Source organism: Rhododendron vialii, chromosome 2a (assembly GCF_030253575.1).
Source record: "Rhododendron vialii isolate Sample 1 chromosome 2a, ASM3025357v1".
In the NCBI taxonomy this organism is placed as follows: domain Eukaryota; kingdom Viridiplantae; phylum Streptophyta; class Magnoliopsida; order Ericales; family Ericaceae; genus Rhododendron; species Rhododendron vialii.
Window position 1 is genome coordinate 17,015,987 of NC_080558.1, and position 14,813 is coordinate 17,030,799.

At 38.8% G+C, this 14,813-nt stretch overlaps 1 protein-coding gene and 1 long non-coding RNA gene across 3 annotated transcripts; one reads left to right on the forward strand and one right to left on the reverse strand.

Moving 5' to 3' along the window:
- Positions 1-402: 402 nt before the first annotated feature.
- LOC131311150 (uncharacterized) lies at positions 403-7,703 on the forward strand. The gene is made up of 4 exons (XR_009195420.1): positions 403-802; positions 2,199-2,572; positions 6,345-6,691; positions 6,962-7,703. It is a non-coding gene; the product is annotated as an uncharacterized LOC131311150 (long non-coding RNA).
- On the reverse strand, positions 4,512-14,489 carry LOC131311134 (homeobox-leucine zipper protein MERISTEM L1-like). 2 transcript variants are annotated; one of them, XM_058338474.1, is made up of 12 exons: positions 14,111-14,489; positions 11,979-12,257; positions 10,681-10,798; positions 9,328-9,516; positions 8,430-8,858; positions 7,717-7,818; positions 7,356-7,556; positions 7,091-7,265; positions 6,413-6,684; positions 5,842-5,937; positions 5,353-5,736; positions 4,512-4,867 (listed from the first exon to the last, which is right to left on the reverse strand). In XM_058338474.1, the coding sequence occupies exons 2-11, from the start codon at positions 12,212-12,214 to the stop codon at positions 5,371-5,373; spliced, it is 2,184 nt and encodes a 727-aa protein (XP_058194457.1). In that variant the 5' UTR covers positions 12,215-12,257; positions 14,111-14,489; the 3' UTR covers positions 4,512-4,867; positions 5,353-5,370. The 2 variants fall into 2 exon arrangements, with proteins under 2 accessions (XP_058194457.1, XP_058194461.1); XM_058338478.1 differs by lacking the exon at positions 14,111-14,489 and adding an exon at positions 13,043-13,202.
- Positions 14,490-14,813: the final 324 nt, after the last annotated feature.

The following is a 14,813-nucleotide window of genomic DNA, read 5'->3' on the forward strand; positions in this document are numbered from 1 at the left end:
CACAAATACAACTTTTAAAAAACAACTCCGGACACAATTGCGTCCATGCATGTGTACTCATGTGCTGCATCAAACGGTTCCACATACGATTGTGTCCGGAACTGCGTTTCAAAGTTGTGTTGGTAGATTTGCTCAAATATAGGTTCAACTTTGTTGTTTCAACTGTCAGTTATAAGAGCACAACAGACCTTGCTGCATTCTGATTTTTGATCTTTTTGTTTAACACTCCACAAGTTCCTTGGAAATGGGAAAAAAAATAAATGTGATTAAGTAAATCTCCAGAGAAAATGGAATAAAAACAAAACATGTTTGACCCCAATCGTACCACCATTTAGGACATGCGGCGTTATTCACTTTCCACTTACTGGAATTATTCAAGATCCAGGTAACATAGATTCAAACCTAAGATCCTCATTTCTCTCCAAAGGGGTTTAATGTAAGAACTTGTTAGATTTTTCTACCTGGGCTTGGGCTTGGGTACAACTTGGTATGAGTCATATGATCCATTTAAACCTCAGATAGTATTTATGAGCTCTAACCAACATTGCTCACTGAAAAGCTAGGTAAACCTAACCACCTTAATTTCTCCCATGAATTCAATAAAAGCACAATGTGTAAATGCAACCACCCACTTCAAGTCTTCAACCATTTAGTTATCTCTCTCTGTCATTTCGTACATGGAGTGTGGAGGGAGAAGATGAATACCAAGTAGTGAGAGAAGAAAGAAGAAGAAACAGCAGAAAAAGTTGCAGCCTTCTGTAGCAAGTATGGAAGTTTGGTCGGCAAAATCTAGCAAATACAGGTATCAGTGTTTACATTTAAGTTTCTTCTGACAAAGTTCGGAATTACTGGTAGGCATGCTCTTGCACAAATTACTGAAACAATTTATTAGAATACAGTGTTTGCCGCTGTCAGGCCTTGCCTTGGCAAATTACTAATTTGTTAAGTTACATGAACTCGGGTACGGATATTGGGGGCGCTTACATGTCTAAATATCGGGTTCACTTAATTTTCATTTTGAGGTTAAGGGAACACACCACAATATTTAAAATCTTCAATACCCGACATGGATCTTATTCCCCCACCCGATTGTCCAGTATCCAAATTGGGTAGTTCACTTATTTTGAATGATTCCTGTATCATACTCCCTCCATTCCCAAATGATAGTCCTTTTTCGTCATACACGCCGCTTACAAAATCGAGTATATCTCAAAATTTATGATGTTTTAAATAATTTTAAAAATTTTGTCTGATAGAACTAATTGAGATCTATCAAACAAGATTCAGATTGCATATATAAAATATTATAAAATAATAAATATAGATATTTTTTTGAGAGCTCCGTAATAGTGAAAGTTAGCTCTCATTAAGGAACGGAGGGAGTAGAATTTGTTGGTTAAAGTCATGTACATGATATATTCATGTTCCATGGAGCTCTCAGTCTACAATGGTGCAATTACCATCAGTGTCTAACTTGATCCCCATTTTCTGTTAGCTCACATATAACATATATCTGTGTATTGCTCTGTTTTAGTTGGATTTCGGTGACAAAAAAAAAAAAAAGAGAACAATTTTTCCGGACAACTTGTTTGGTTCATGAATTTGGAAGCTCATTTATAACAACATTACCGGAAAGAATTCACTTTTATTTAAACAGCAAAAAAAGATGCTTTCAAATTCTCAAAATCATAGTAGTTCTTTTAAGCATGCAACTTTCTTATTCACCTAGTAGTGTAAATTTCCATTCACATGGAGGAGGATTTGTATGTAAGCAACTTCAATAAATTACTGGGGCAGGAGTCGATGTGGGGCGTTATAACTTAACTTATGATGATTTGGAAATGAATTGACCATAATCAGCTAACAAATTAGTGACAAGGTATTACATGTAGGATGTTATTATCACTTTAATGGGTAAGTTTCATAGGGCTTTCTTTACTTAGGTATTAATTGCTGCTTCTTAATTCCAAAACATAAGGCGCTTATCGTAACGATTTCATGGTTTTGTCATTGCACTCTAATGTGTATCAGATGTTTCATGCTTCTCTCTTCTTTGGGTGAAGCCTGATTCCTTCTTCCGTTTGTTTCCTTTATTCCCTAGTTGTTCTGTTGATCTTGCATTCGTTTCGAATTCCCTTTCTGTTGTTTTTGATTGGCAAAAGAAAATTCCATTATCATGAAGAATTCCCTCTCTGTAGTTGGTATTATTGGTGTAATTCTGGGAAGAAAAGACTACAAATGACAGAAGGGCAATACCTTATTTTGACAACAATCGATATCAAGGGGAACTAAGACTATACAAGAGCAAATTATGACCGAGGGATGTGCCAGTTCTTACAAAGTAAAGGATTGAGATTTGAGACTGGAGGCCTTGACACATGGAAATTGAGTGGGCTCAAATCGGACTAACAATTTAATCTGCTACAAAACCAGAAGATCTATGGATGCCTTTAAGGAATATGCTATTCCGTTCTTGCCAAAGGAAACAGACCATTACTCGGGTAGAACTTTATGATTCGTGTACAGTGTGAACTCATGGCCTTCCTATACCTTAAATCTGTTCATTACACGGGTAAGATCCTTTTGTTTTCTTGCTCCATTCAACGATTTTAGCCAATTGGAACTTATGGACTTCATAAACAAGCTTCAATAATCCACAACTTCCATTTTTTTGAAGGCTGTAATTTGGCAGTTTTGGTAAGCTACGATACATGGATAGACTGAATGACTAAAACACTTGCGTCGAACACTCGACACGCTGATAAGAGTGTGTAATCCATGACAAACGACTTAAATAGTTTGACATTCACCTAGCAAGCTAACTTTAATTTGAATATTCTTTGAACCTTGTCTGGAACGGAACTACTACACTAAGCATGGAGCGTACAAAGATACTTTGTGAACACTATTTATTTGATGAAGTAAAAGAAATATACTAAAAATCTTGATTATTTTTGGTGTATCCCCGTACCTTGAGATGGAAATTAGATGACTTTGACACTTGGACACACACAACACCCAAAACCCGTACCCCAGTCCGTGTAACATAGCTAGTTTTTTCACAGAATAAGCAGAACCTACCGTCCTTTACTAGCTATGTTACACAAGGCTGCCCTAGTTAATATTACTCTCTCTAGGAAAGATCAAATGATTGTAGATGCTTGCTGATAATAATAAATGAAATCAGTTTTTCAAGAGTCTGTTTTTTTTGCCATTTTCAGGCCTTGTTTTGTCTGGTGCTGCAACGAGCTTCCCCCATTGTAGGGTCCTTATCAAATGTCACCACACATGTATTGGAGGCCCACCGCATGTAACTGCACATTTATTGGTCCAACTCACCCAACCAGTATCACCTCAGCCAACCTGTAGGACCAAATATCTGTTTTTTCTTTAATGGAAAATTTTTCTTCTCCTTTGAATTTACGTTTTTGTTTATTCAATCCATTTTTGGGGTTGGGGGAGACCGGTGGTTGTGGATGAGTTTTTGGGTCTCAGTTAGGAAATTATTGAAATCGATCAGAACATTAAGTTGTGAGGGGATGGGACCATATGCATGAGGGGGACCAGTTGGTGAATCTTTACAGTTGACAAAACTTTCTTGTTGCTTCCATACTTTTGGGTGCACGACGTGTTCCTTGCAGTCGTGTGCAACATCGAATACCATGAAACACGTGACCGAAACGCGTCCTGACACAGATTGACTATAGGAGAGATGGTGGACAGGGTACGACACCCACCGTTCGAGCGCATAATAGTTGAATCCTTTTCCAAATCACTATTCCTTGTTTCAGCTTGGAATGGATACACCGATCGAAAGAGTGCGCTTCCTTTCCTGAGCTAGGTGTTAGTGAGGCTTTTCATCAGTAGCAATTAGTCTCCATATCTAACCAGTTTTCAGCCTTAGGGGCTTGCTGAATCAAGCAATGGCTATGTGCTGTTTGAAAAAGCGTCTTGTGATACTCCATGTTGCAACTGCATGCAGCAAAAATGGTCTTCCGCTACGGTTATCTAACCACCATACTAGTAGAGGCTACTGACTCAAAGGAAACAAGTTACTGGACCCTCTAACTTGGTTAACTTTTATCTGCTCTAGATCGTCCTTAGGTACCCAAGTTCTATCTAATGGTAACCCAAGTTTAGCCCCGAGTTGGAAGATGAAACAACTCAAACGGAATGACTAGACGCCTTATTAGCAAAGGATTGTATACACTTGAAAAACATGTAATCCTTCTAGACTATAGGATTTTTTTAAAAATAACATTCTGTTAATATATTCGCGTACATGACATACACTAATTGCTTATCCAGCCATCCTAATATATGTAATTGACCGGGTACATCAAAATATATGTCTTGTGCGTGTCTTCCATGTGTCACACGATGCTGTCCGTGCTTCTTAGCACTGAAATTATTGTCAGTGCTACTTGGGTGTCACTTCCTTGTACTAGTATATCTACCAGATCCTTGTGCTAGTATAACTACCAGAGGCCATAAGGAATGAGCAACAAAAATAAGAATTAACAAAGCTACTACGAATTGAAAAATAAAGAAACCAGCTTTGTTCGTTAATTAGACTAATTAGCTACCACAAACAATTCGACTACTCTAAAACACATACATATCCTGGAAAAAGAAGAAGAAGAAAGGTTGGGAGTTCTAAGTTATACGAGAAGGTCTTTGTTAACTTGTTATCACTGACAGCAAAAGTCAATTCCCGAACCTGTTACCCTCGCAGAGTGGTGAAATGCTCTCTTTTTGCGACAAACACCACAAGGCAAGGATCATTAAGGTGCGTTCTTGACTTTCTTTGTTTAGCGATCCATAGTAACACCTCCTTGTGTTTTCCGTCTTCTTCACTTGGATTTAACTGCAGCAAAGAGAAAGAAAGAGGATGGGAAATGAGTTGAATTACTACAATTTGTGCTATGTTTGGATGAGTTTTTGAGAAATTTTTTATGGGAGTAATGATTAGAAGTAGGGGTAATGAGTGGAGAGAGATAGAAAGAGAAATGAGAATAATGATCGGAGATAGGGGTAATGAGTGGAGAGTAATGATTGGAAGTAGGGGTAATAGCATTTTTTGAGTTGGAAATTTTTTTTCAAAAAGGGAAACGAACAAGGCACAATTCCTTCGAACCTAGGAAGCACTGATACGCACAGGACATGGACTGGAAATGACACCTACATGCTAGGTCACTATGTATTTATAAAAAAGATAGGACACTGGCACATAAATGACGGTAGATGTGTCTGCATTTCTTAACTGGAAACTAGTGAACACTCAAAAAAGTTTTTATCCAAATGGGAAAAATGAAATTACGTAAAACTATACAGGTTTGAAGAATGACTTACCTTTATAAGACCTTATCGTCAAACATTCTCACCGCCTACAGCACTTTTAATCCGTTCAACCGTGCATTTGATTAGACTGTTAACCGTTGCCACTGATCCAAGAGAGAGCTTTGCTGTTGGAACTGAATCAACTAAGATCTGAAAAGCAACAGTGAGTAGCGATCCACCAGATCCGACTTCTGGAACTACTACTCCATGATTTGTCGGCCCGTCAGGAAGTATTGCGAAACCAGATGGCAACAGGGCCACGTAGTCTGGGTCTCCACCACTTAACACCACATTCATGGCAACAATATCAACAGGAGCATAAATTACATAAGAGCCGGTGGAGTCTGTGCAACTCTCTTGTAGAATCAGCATGTTGCTCTGGCTTGAGTTTGCACTCTACGGTATATCATTTTAGATTTATCAGTTTGTTATTGAATTGTGGCCTTTCTAGTATATGACTAGGAGCTGGCTATATTTGGAAAGAACATGTATATCACTTACATTCACACGCAGTAGCGATACTGAGTTGCCAGGATCAGGGCCATTAGCAATGTGTGCCATTTCTTGTACTAGGCCACCATTTGAGAGGATATCCCACTGTATGAAAAATAACAGAAACTTGGTAAGTACCAGATAATATGGAGATTAAGAAATTGAGCAAGCTCATTATTCACATTATTACAAATATATGTCGCAATGTTTGGCTGCAGTTGAAATTGTGGAACATCTTCCACAAACTTGTTGATCGACGATTCTTAAAACATCTGTTCTGGAAGACGGTGAAAAGGATGTTTTCATGTGCTCAAAGACCATATCTGCTATCTAATATGAAAGCCGTTATTCCTGAATTTTTAGTTTCAAGATCTTGAAATGTCTTGTCCCATTTCCGATTTTTAATTTTAGTGCCTCCTATTGTTTGCAGGTAGTCATATTTGGAGGATGAGAATTTGAATTGTTACAATAAAAGTTGTGAACTTCTAATTTCTAATCATTGTAAATTGCAGGGGCAATACTCAACTCTCTACTGTTATCTCAAAAGAAGCAATGAACAAGAAGTGGTTTGATTTGATACCTCACTTCTTGAATTCTCATCCCGAAGAAAATCAAACACTCTCTTTGGTGAAACTGGGAGCCAAAACGAGGTTGCAGCGCTTAGCACGATTCCTGGAGGCCTGCCGGGGTCATCCATACTCTTTCTGGTCATGACCCGCACATCATCGGCTCCACTTCCAGATAGAGTCGTCCACGCATGTGCCGTAGAAGCTCCAACACCAGTGCAAAAGCTCATAGCCATTCTCTCAGCCAGCTTCAACATACTCTTTCTCCCTTCTGGACTTGTTATCACTGTCAGGTAATCGACCATACTCATGTCAAAGGATCTTTTACCCTAATAATGCAGCTTAAAAAAAAAAAAAAAAGCGAGTAACTTATTGTGTCTCTAAGTGTTTGTCTACTTTTCTCTTTTTGGATGTCCCAAAATCTATAAAACTCCATTCCTGCTGTTTCCCTATTTGAGTTTGTATCCTAGTTTGCATTTTTTTTTTTAAAACTCAAATGCTAGATTCCGAAACAAAAAAACAGTTTTCGTGTGACCACTGACGAGCCAAAGGGATTGCCTCAGGTAGACAGTTACTATGGGGCAGTAATGGGATCTAATTTTTCTTGACGCTCCAAATAGTTGATGATTCAACTAATAAAGTATTTCTTTCTGCACCTGAAGAAACTGAAGTGAGTCAAGTGACTTTATTACCTCCAATGTCTCCTGACGGTATGTTATTAGCCATTGCACTCGCGAGACGTTCACACTGTCGGTCCAGAGTGGCCACCCACCGTTTTGCCCCGAATGCTAGACCCGCATTTACTAGCGGCCTGTATATGCTGTGAACCGCTCTATCGTCGACTTCGACGTGTTCCACCCATGTGACCTAGGAATTTGTAACATCATATGTTTATTCAGTTACATAATCTATATGTTAAAATATGGAGAATACGAAAATAGAAAGAGTTGTTAGCACCTTTGAGTAACCATTTGGTACTTCTTGAATTAGACAACCTGACGGCCGCCTTCGGCACCGGGACATTGCACTGGGCCTCAGATTGTCCAAAGAAACATCAACCACTGCCCAGGTTCCATCAGCATGCTGTTTGCAATACCTTACAAAGTAGTTTTCTCTTGTTGGAACAAGTGGGGAAGGGACTTGGTACTCTGCTGTCATCTGAAATCACCATTATGTTAGTATCATTTTACAGTAATAAAAGTTAATTGAAACAGATAGGATTCGGGTTTTGGTCGATATTATTTATTTAGTTTAATTTATGAATTGTTTTAGGAATATTTTGAGTTAAGATGTAAGGATTTGTTCCAGATGTGCATACCACTTGCAGAGCTCCATTGTAATTCCCTGCCACTCCTGTTGAAAGGACTTCTAAGGTCATTGCTCTTGAAACAAGGCCGGAAAACACATTTGTCCACTGAGTCTGCTCAACATATCATGAAAATGCTAGTTTTAAAATCATGGTAGAAAAAGTGTTAAGAGAGTAAAATGAAAGACAGGAAAAGAAAGTGACGCGTTCTATATTTCTTCATGCATCCGATTAGAACGAAAAGTATTTCAAACGTTTCATGACGTATTTGGTTCTGCAAGAGTCCCAATTCGAAATTTGGAATTCCCTGAGACTAAACTCACCCATAGATGAGAAAATAACTTGATTAGGAATAGTAGTAGGAATACATAAGTGAACTTGAAAACTGATTACAAATCCAATCTTTCCAAGAAACATTGAGTCTAAGTTTACAAGGGCACCGACTCATCCGTACTCAATTGCCTTTGTACTTCCGTTCTCGTATAATATCAGTCAGGATCACACAAAAAGACGTTCACCTGGTGGAGTCTTTTTGTGTGAACAGAGGTCCAAAGGCATTTTCGGTACATGTGAAATCTTGTTTGCAAGCAAAAGTTACGTTTGTTTTTTGTTCACTGGACCAGGAAAACAAGCAATTTTTGGTCTTTTACCATAAGCAAACACACCCCCTCAATTTCAAGAACTGATACCAAAAGTTTCGAAAACCAAGAAAACGCTAATCTTACCACATCCATAAGAATCTCCACAAGGTTAATGTGGTTCATGATAACCACCGCGGATTCACGGGAAGCCTCCGATTTCAGGCCCAACGGCTTTGGGCCAATTCCACGAGGGAAGGTCCGAAAGTACTCTTCTTCACTCAGAATCTCAGCTGAGTTATCTGGGCTTGGGATCCACAAGGGCTCCCCAGCTTGGGCCATTCTGATGAGTTCTTCCATTGCTGCAACCGCGAGCTCAATGATCATGGGCTTGTCGGCATCAGTTGGGCCCGAAACTGATCTGAGAAGATCGCCGGCACCATACAAGTCCGATACCAGGCTGGAAGTAAGCCCGAAATTGCCTGGCTCAATGTCGATTGAACGTGGTGGCCCTTGAGGGTATGAAAGCATTGGCTTCCCAACATACTTTGCAGCAATTCCAGATATCCTATCAATCTGTCAACAAATTATCCATTCATTTCTTAAGATTTATCATTGAACTAAGTCGTTGGGAAGAGGTAGAGAAGCAATAAACAAAGTTCGATTGTGATAGAGGAAAGAAGAAAACTAAGCGATTTTCCTCCACAAATTCAAGACGAGTTTACATTTACTTTTGTTTCTTCCTTTTCGTTTCACAAGTTCGTAAATCTAAGATCCAAACATGGCATTAGGCTTTTTGGCAAGAAACTGGTTACAACTTTGCACACATTTTTGAAGAAGGGAGAAACCAAAATGGTAGTTAACGGATGGCCCATACTATGCCTAGGATCAACGCGAACACATTTTATATGCCTGATTCTATGTTTTCAGACTACGAGATAAAGTAAACACGTAGTACATGTTTCTGTGCTAGTTTACGCGCATCTCGACTAATACGGATATACAAGCACTCGAGTCATTCTTGTATCGTAGTAAAATTAATTACCTCTTCTCGAAGACGAGCATTTTCAATCCTCAAATGCTGCTCATCGAAGGACATCTCACCAATGGAAGCCGGGCCCCCGCAGTTGGGACAAGAAGCATTGCTTAGGGCTTCTTTGTACCTTATGTTCTCTGCCCTTAGCTTGTCATTCTCATTCCTCAGCGCTGTGTTCTCATGCCTCTCATGTTTTGCCTGTCAATCATCACCACAATTAAGGCCTTTACTCAAGCTTTTGTTGAGCCTAATTAGCTACTAAGAACTTGCCATATACAACACTATGTGACACCTTTTTTAAGGGTCTGAGATAATAAATTTTGGGCACAGTGGTCTTTTCTTGGAAATGAGGGACCCGGGATAGCATGGGTGTTGGTTTCATCCGAGCCGTCCATACTCGGCAATGGACGGTTTTGATTTCATCCGACCAAACAGATCTCAGCCGTTCAGCTGAGATGAAATCTAAGCCGTCTATTGCCAAACATGGATAGCTCGGATTGGGCTGAGACGCATGCTAGGGGACAACATGCAACCCGGGTTTTTTTGAGCTAGTGACAATACTTTAAATGGTAAACAAAATTTTAATGTTCTTTAGCTAACAAGCAGAGATAAAAACAAAAAGTTCTCTATCTAACTGATTTGTAAAAATCGGAAAAAATTCGCAGGACACCTTAAAGATGTTTCTGAATTTTAGAAAACCTCTTTCCGCAAAAATGAAAACAATAAGCGTTGTCAGAACCATAATTTTTTTTCCCCATGAATCTCCAAAATTAAGACAACAATTGAAAACGCTAACATTTCCCAAAAAAAAAAAAAAACCCAAGTGCCATGGTTAAAAATTCGATGTGTTAACCTTGAGGCCATTGGTGCTGCCACTTTGTGCAAAAAATTAAGGGAAATGATATTGGCACTACAAAAATTGAAGCAGGTACTCCAAAAAACAAAAGAAATTGGCTTTGGAGTTACACTGATTTTGAAGTGTCTGCATCAATTTTTGAAGTGCCAATATCATTTCCTAAAATTAATAATTCTGTATCTTCCTTTTCAGACCATTAATGAGAACTAATTGCGCATATTTCCTTCCTATTTGAACAACAGGAAGAGCATCTCCAAGGAGAGAAGCAAAATCATACTTAAGGAGGAAAATAGCAACAGTCTGCAACTACGAGACTGAAAAGCATCTCCAAGGAGAGAAGCAAAATCATACTTAAGGGGGGAAAAAGTTTCAGTCTGCGACTACGAGACTGAAAATCAATTGGCACGAAAGACAATAGAGCATCTCATCCACCAAGCCAAAAACCTGTGTTGAACAAAAACAAAGATACCAAATGATCCATATATATGGTATGGGATAAGAGTTACCTTCATTTGTGTGCGCTTGTTTTGGAACCAAAACTTAACTTGCAAAGGCTCTAACGACAACCGACGGCCTAGATCTTTCCTTTGCTTATCGTCCGGATGAGGACACTCTTTGAAGAAACTGTTACAAAATCCAGCAAACCGATTAGAGAATCAAATCCTCCTCCAAGAAGCTCTCTCTCTCTCTCTCTCTCTCTCTCTCTCAAGGATCCTTTGAGTCTGACCCAATGAATCTGTCAATCTGTTACATTTTTTCCTAAAGCCACACAATTTGCGAAGTCTCAAAATACATAAATCAAGGACTGATTGTCAATGTGTTAGGATATAGATGAGGCAGAGATATTTGAGGATAAAAGTATCCGAGTTCTCTTACTCTCACCTTTACGGTTGATTTCAGCGCAAGAGGATTTATTTTACATAGCAAAAGGTTTCTTGTACTTAGTTGCAACACCAAAAATGACACTGTTTAGTGGCTATGACAGTGGTCAGGAGGATGGTGGGTTGTGGCTATAGGACTGCAAAACAAACGGAGTCGCTCGTGAGCCACTAGAGACTCAACTTGGTAAAAGTTCGTTCGAGCTTGACTTGAGACATAAATAAACAAGCTCAAGCTTCTAAGCTCGTTTCGTTATCAAGCCGAGCACAAGTCAGTAGAGACTCGGCTCGAGTTGGCTCGCAAGCCAAGACTTGTAGACGAGTTGGCTCGCAAGCCAAGACTTGTAGACTTTTTAAGTTAATTATCACAATTAGTATTAGCATTTTGATACCTTGATGTATAATCCTTATAAAAACATATTACAAGTTATTATTATTCTAAAATTGATGTTATTTTCTTGTAAAGTACAGGAAAATAAAAGATTTATATCTTCACAATCAAAACGTTTTTTTTTTTGTTTTTTGTATTAAGCCTATGTGAGGATATATATACGCACACGTTTTTCTTTGGCTTTGGATTGTTAAGGCTTGTGAACAAGCTCGAGTCAAGCCAAAGCCCGCTCGGCTTGTTAAGTTTTCACTGAACTCTAGCTCGAGTTTGTTAAAAACTTAATAAACAAGCTTGAGCGCAGAAAAGTTCAGCTCGACTTGTTTGCAGTCCTAGTTGTGGCAGCAGTGGTGGTTGTGGAGGTGACAGTGGCGTGTGCTAGTGTGCTACTAAACTAGTGCTGGTCTGGAAATACATTTTCCATCTTTAAAAAAGTAGCACACGTTTTTCCATCAAAATGAATGTTACGCAAAAATCTGTTATTTTCCGTCACACAAAGTGCTTGTAGTTCAGAATAATCACGAGTGGGAATGCTCACGCTTCCATTTCCTGGATCTGGTGCTGCGTGTGGCGGTGGTACCGCTTCTTTTTGGGGCGTTTGTTGGGATCGTGGTCTTGATCTTGATCATCATCACCGGATAAGGGGGCTTCCATGATATCAGTGCCTGATTTGCTCTCAAACTCTTCGTCTCTCAACATCTCCATCTCGCTTTCCGGGGTTTTGTTTATCATATCTAGCAAATGGTGACCATCAAACATGTTTGGTTGAAACATCTTCACAAGATCCTCAGAGTTCCCAGTCTATGCTTCTCCCAATCTACCAAAAAAAAATTAGCGAAAACTACAGTTATTTGCAATAGAAGATATAATAACCTCCAAAACATTGGAGTAAATACTCATAAAAAAAAAAACAATGGAGTAAATACAATCAACCAGTGAGCAAAACCCTAGGTGACAAACTGCAAATATATATGGAAAGTACGTAGATACTTGTTTTAGGGCACATGTATATATCTCACTCTTGTCAACAAAATCCAAGAGAAAAAAAAACAAGTAGATCTGAAGAATCTAAGCATCTGCTCAGAGATTGTCAATCTTTAAGGCTGTGTTTGGACCTCAAATCCGTAGAAGATGTAGTGAAGGAAAAAGAAAATTAATTCAGGCTTGTATTTGTTAAGGAAGACTCTTTTCCTTTCATTTACAAATCCCTCAAGAAATGTAGGACTTGTTTGACATCTAAAATGCGGCACGATATGGTGAGAATCTCAAAAAATTAGGCATCAAGATAGAGGGACACATGTGTTTCAGACACACAGATGTAGACACAGATTTAGAGGTTTTCCTATCTCTTAAAGAGAAGTCCAGTGCTTCTATCGAGGTTGATTTTGCTCGAGATATCTTAATATTAGATCTGTAATGAATTTCTTTAGTTAATTGAAGAATTGGAAAAGAGGAAACCAATTTGTAAATGGACAAAGATTGGTATACGCGGGCGACTAATTAAATAGCTAAAGTCCCTGAAAAATGAAGAGAGCTAAAGAAGAAGAAAATGTATCTCCACACCAAAAGAAAACGAAGGGTAGAGACTCAATGATTCCTTACCTGACTGAGAATTATATCTGAAACCACATCTCTTTTGAACAAAACCCTAGAAAGTGTAGTGTTCTCTCTCTCTCTCTCTCTCTCTCTCTCTCTAGAGGAGGAGACTGATGTGAGCAACGTAAAGAGGGGTTTACATGTAGCAACAAAACTAGACAGGACTTTTGGTTTAATTAATTTAATTTGGGATTTCAAATAAAAGTCCAAGTTATCCGAAAGGTGTGAAAAAAGGCATTTATTTCACACAGCTAATTTTGAACAAGGTAGTCTGTAACGCCAACTATGATCTCGGCTGTCCAAGGCTCTCTCTCTCTCTCTCTCTCTCTCTCTCTCTCTCTCTCTCTCTCTCTCTCTCCAAAATGGAGCAGTATAAAAGGAAATTACAAGTTGAACCACATGTGAAGAGAACATGTATTTTTTTTTTCTTTCCCTTTTTCTATTCTCATTGTTCTCTCCGATAAAATGTGAAATAGTAACAAATTCTTGAAACCTATTACTGGGAGATTCTTTAGAAAAATAGCACATTTTAAGAATAAGCACAAAAAAACGTTTTCAGCTTGAAACCCATTTACCATATTTAAACACACTGACGACTGGTTGCAGTTTTCAGAATCTGTTTTCTTTATTAGTTTATGGAGGGAAAAAAACCCACAAAAAAACACTTACTTCGTTGACTGATTTTCAAACTTGTTCTTGATAACTCAGCCTATTCCTGAAAAGCATTCATTCTGCTAAAAATAGATAACTGATGGAAATGTGAAATTCCTAATTAGTCTAAGAATAATTTTTGCAAGAACTTTTCTTCAAAACTAAAAGTTTAAATTACAAGCGAAAAGGGGACTGAGTATTTCTATTTCCACAAAAAAAAAAAAGAAAGTTTTTTGTTTTTTCTGAAACGAAAGGGTTCCCTTGAAAATGGCAGCCAAACAAGGTGTGAAGGAAAACAAAATGGTGGTTTTGAGAAACCATTCAAAAAAATGGTGGTTTTGAGAAACCATTCAAAAAAGATGGTTGTTTTGAGAAACCATTAAAGGAGAGAGAGGCATAGAAATATAGGTATAGTGAACTTACTTGGGTAGGAAGTTGGAAGGTTGGAGCTTGAGCAGAAGTAAAGACCAACCCTATTTCAAAAGTTTTAGGGTTAAACCACCTCAGAGAAGACCCGGATCCGATTTGCAATCGATAGGGTCCGGCGGAAAACCAGTTTTGAAAGGTTGAGGAGTAAGGTTCTGGTTGGTTAGAGAGGTTTTTCTACAGGCGGTGGTTATGATTGGGACTTTTCTTGTGAAGAGAATTTAAGGAGAATACTTTTGTTGAGGGGTGGTGGTGATGAGAGAGAAAGTAAACGGAAGAGAAAAAAGGAGAGAGAGAGAGAGAGAAGGGGGAGGGAGGAGGAACAGGTGGAGAAGATGGGGGGAGGGAGAGGAGTTATTGCAGAGCGTATAGAGAAGGTGCAATTGCATTTAAGGCGGGGCTGGGACGGTGTTATTGCTTGCACAGAGAGAGAGTGAGAGAGAGAGAGAGGAGAGAGAAGGAGAGAGTTATCGTCTGATTCTGATGCATGTGTATAAAATTTCCACTATAGGGGGTGTATGGTGAAACGACTTGTGGCTTCTTAACTGCTCTCAACTTTCCACTCCTTGACAGGAGTATTTTCTTCGGATTCAGAAACGCTGCTGTGCGTTGTTTATGGAGTGTGCTCGTAGTGTGGCATCGTAGCTGTCTAAAAGTGTTTTTAACGGTTCAGATTGACAACAAATTTTTTTTCGAAAAA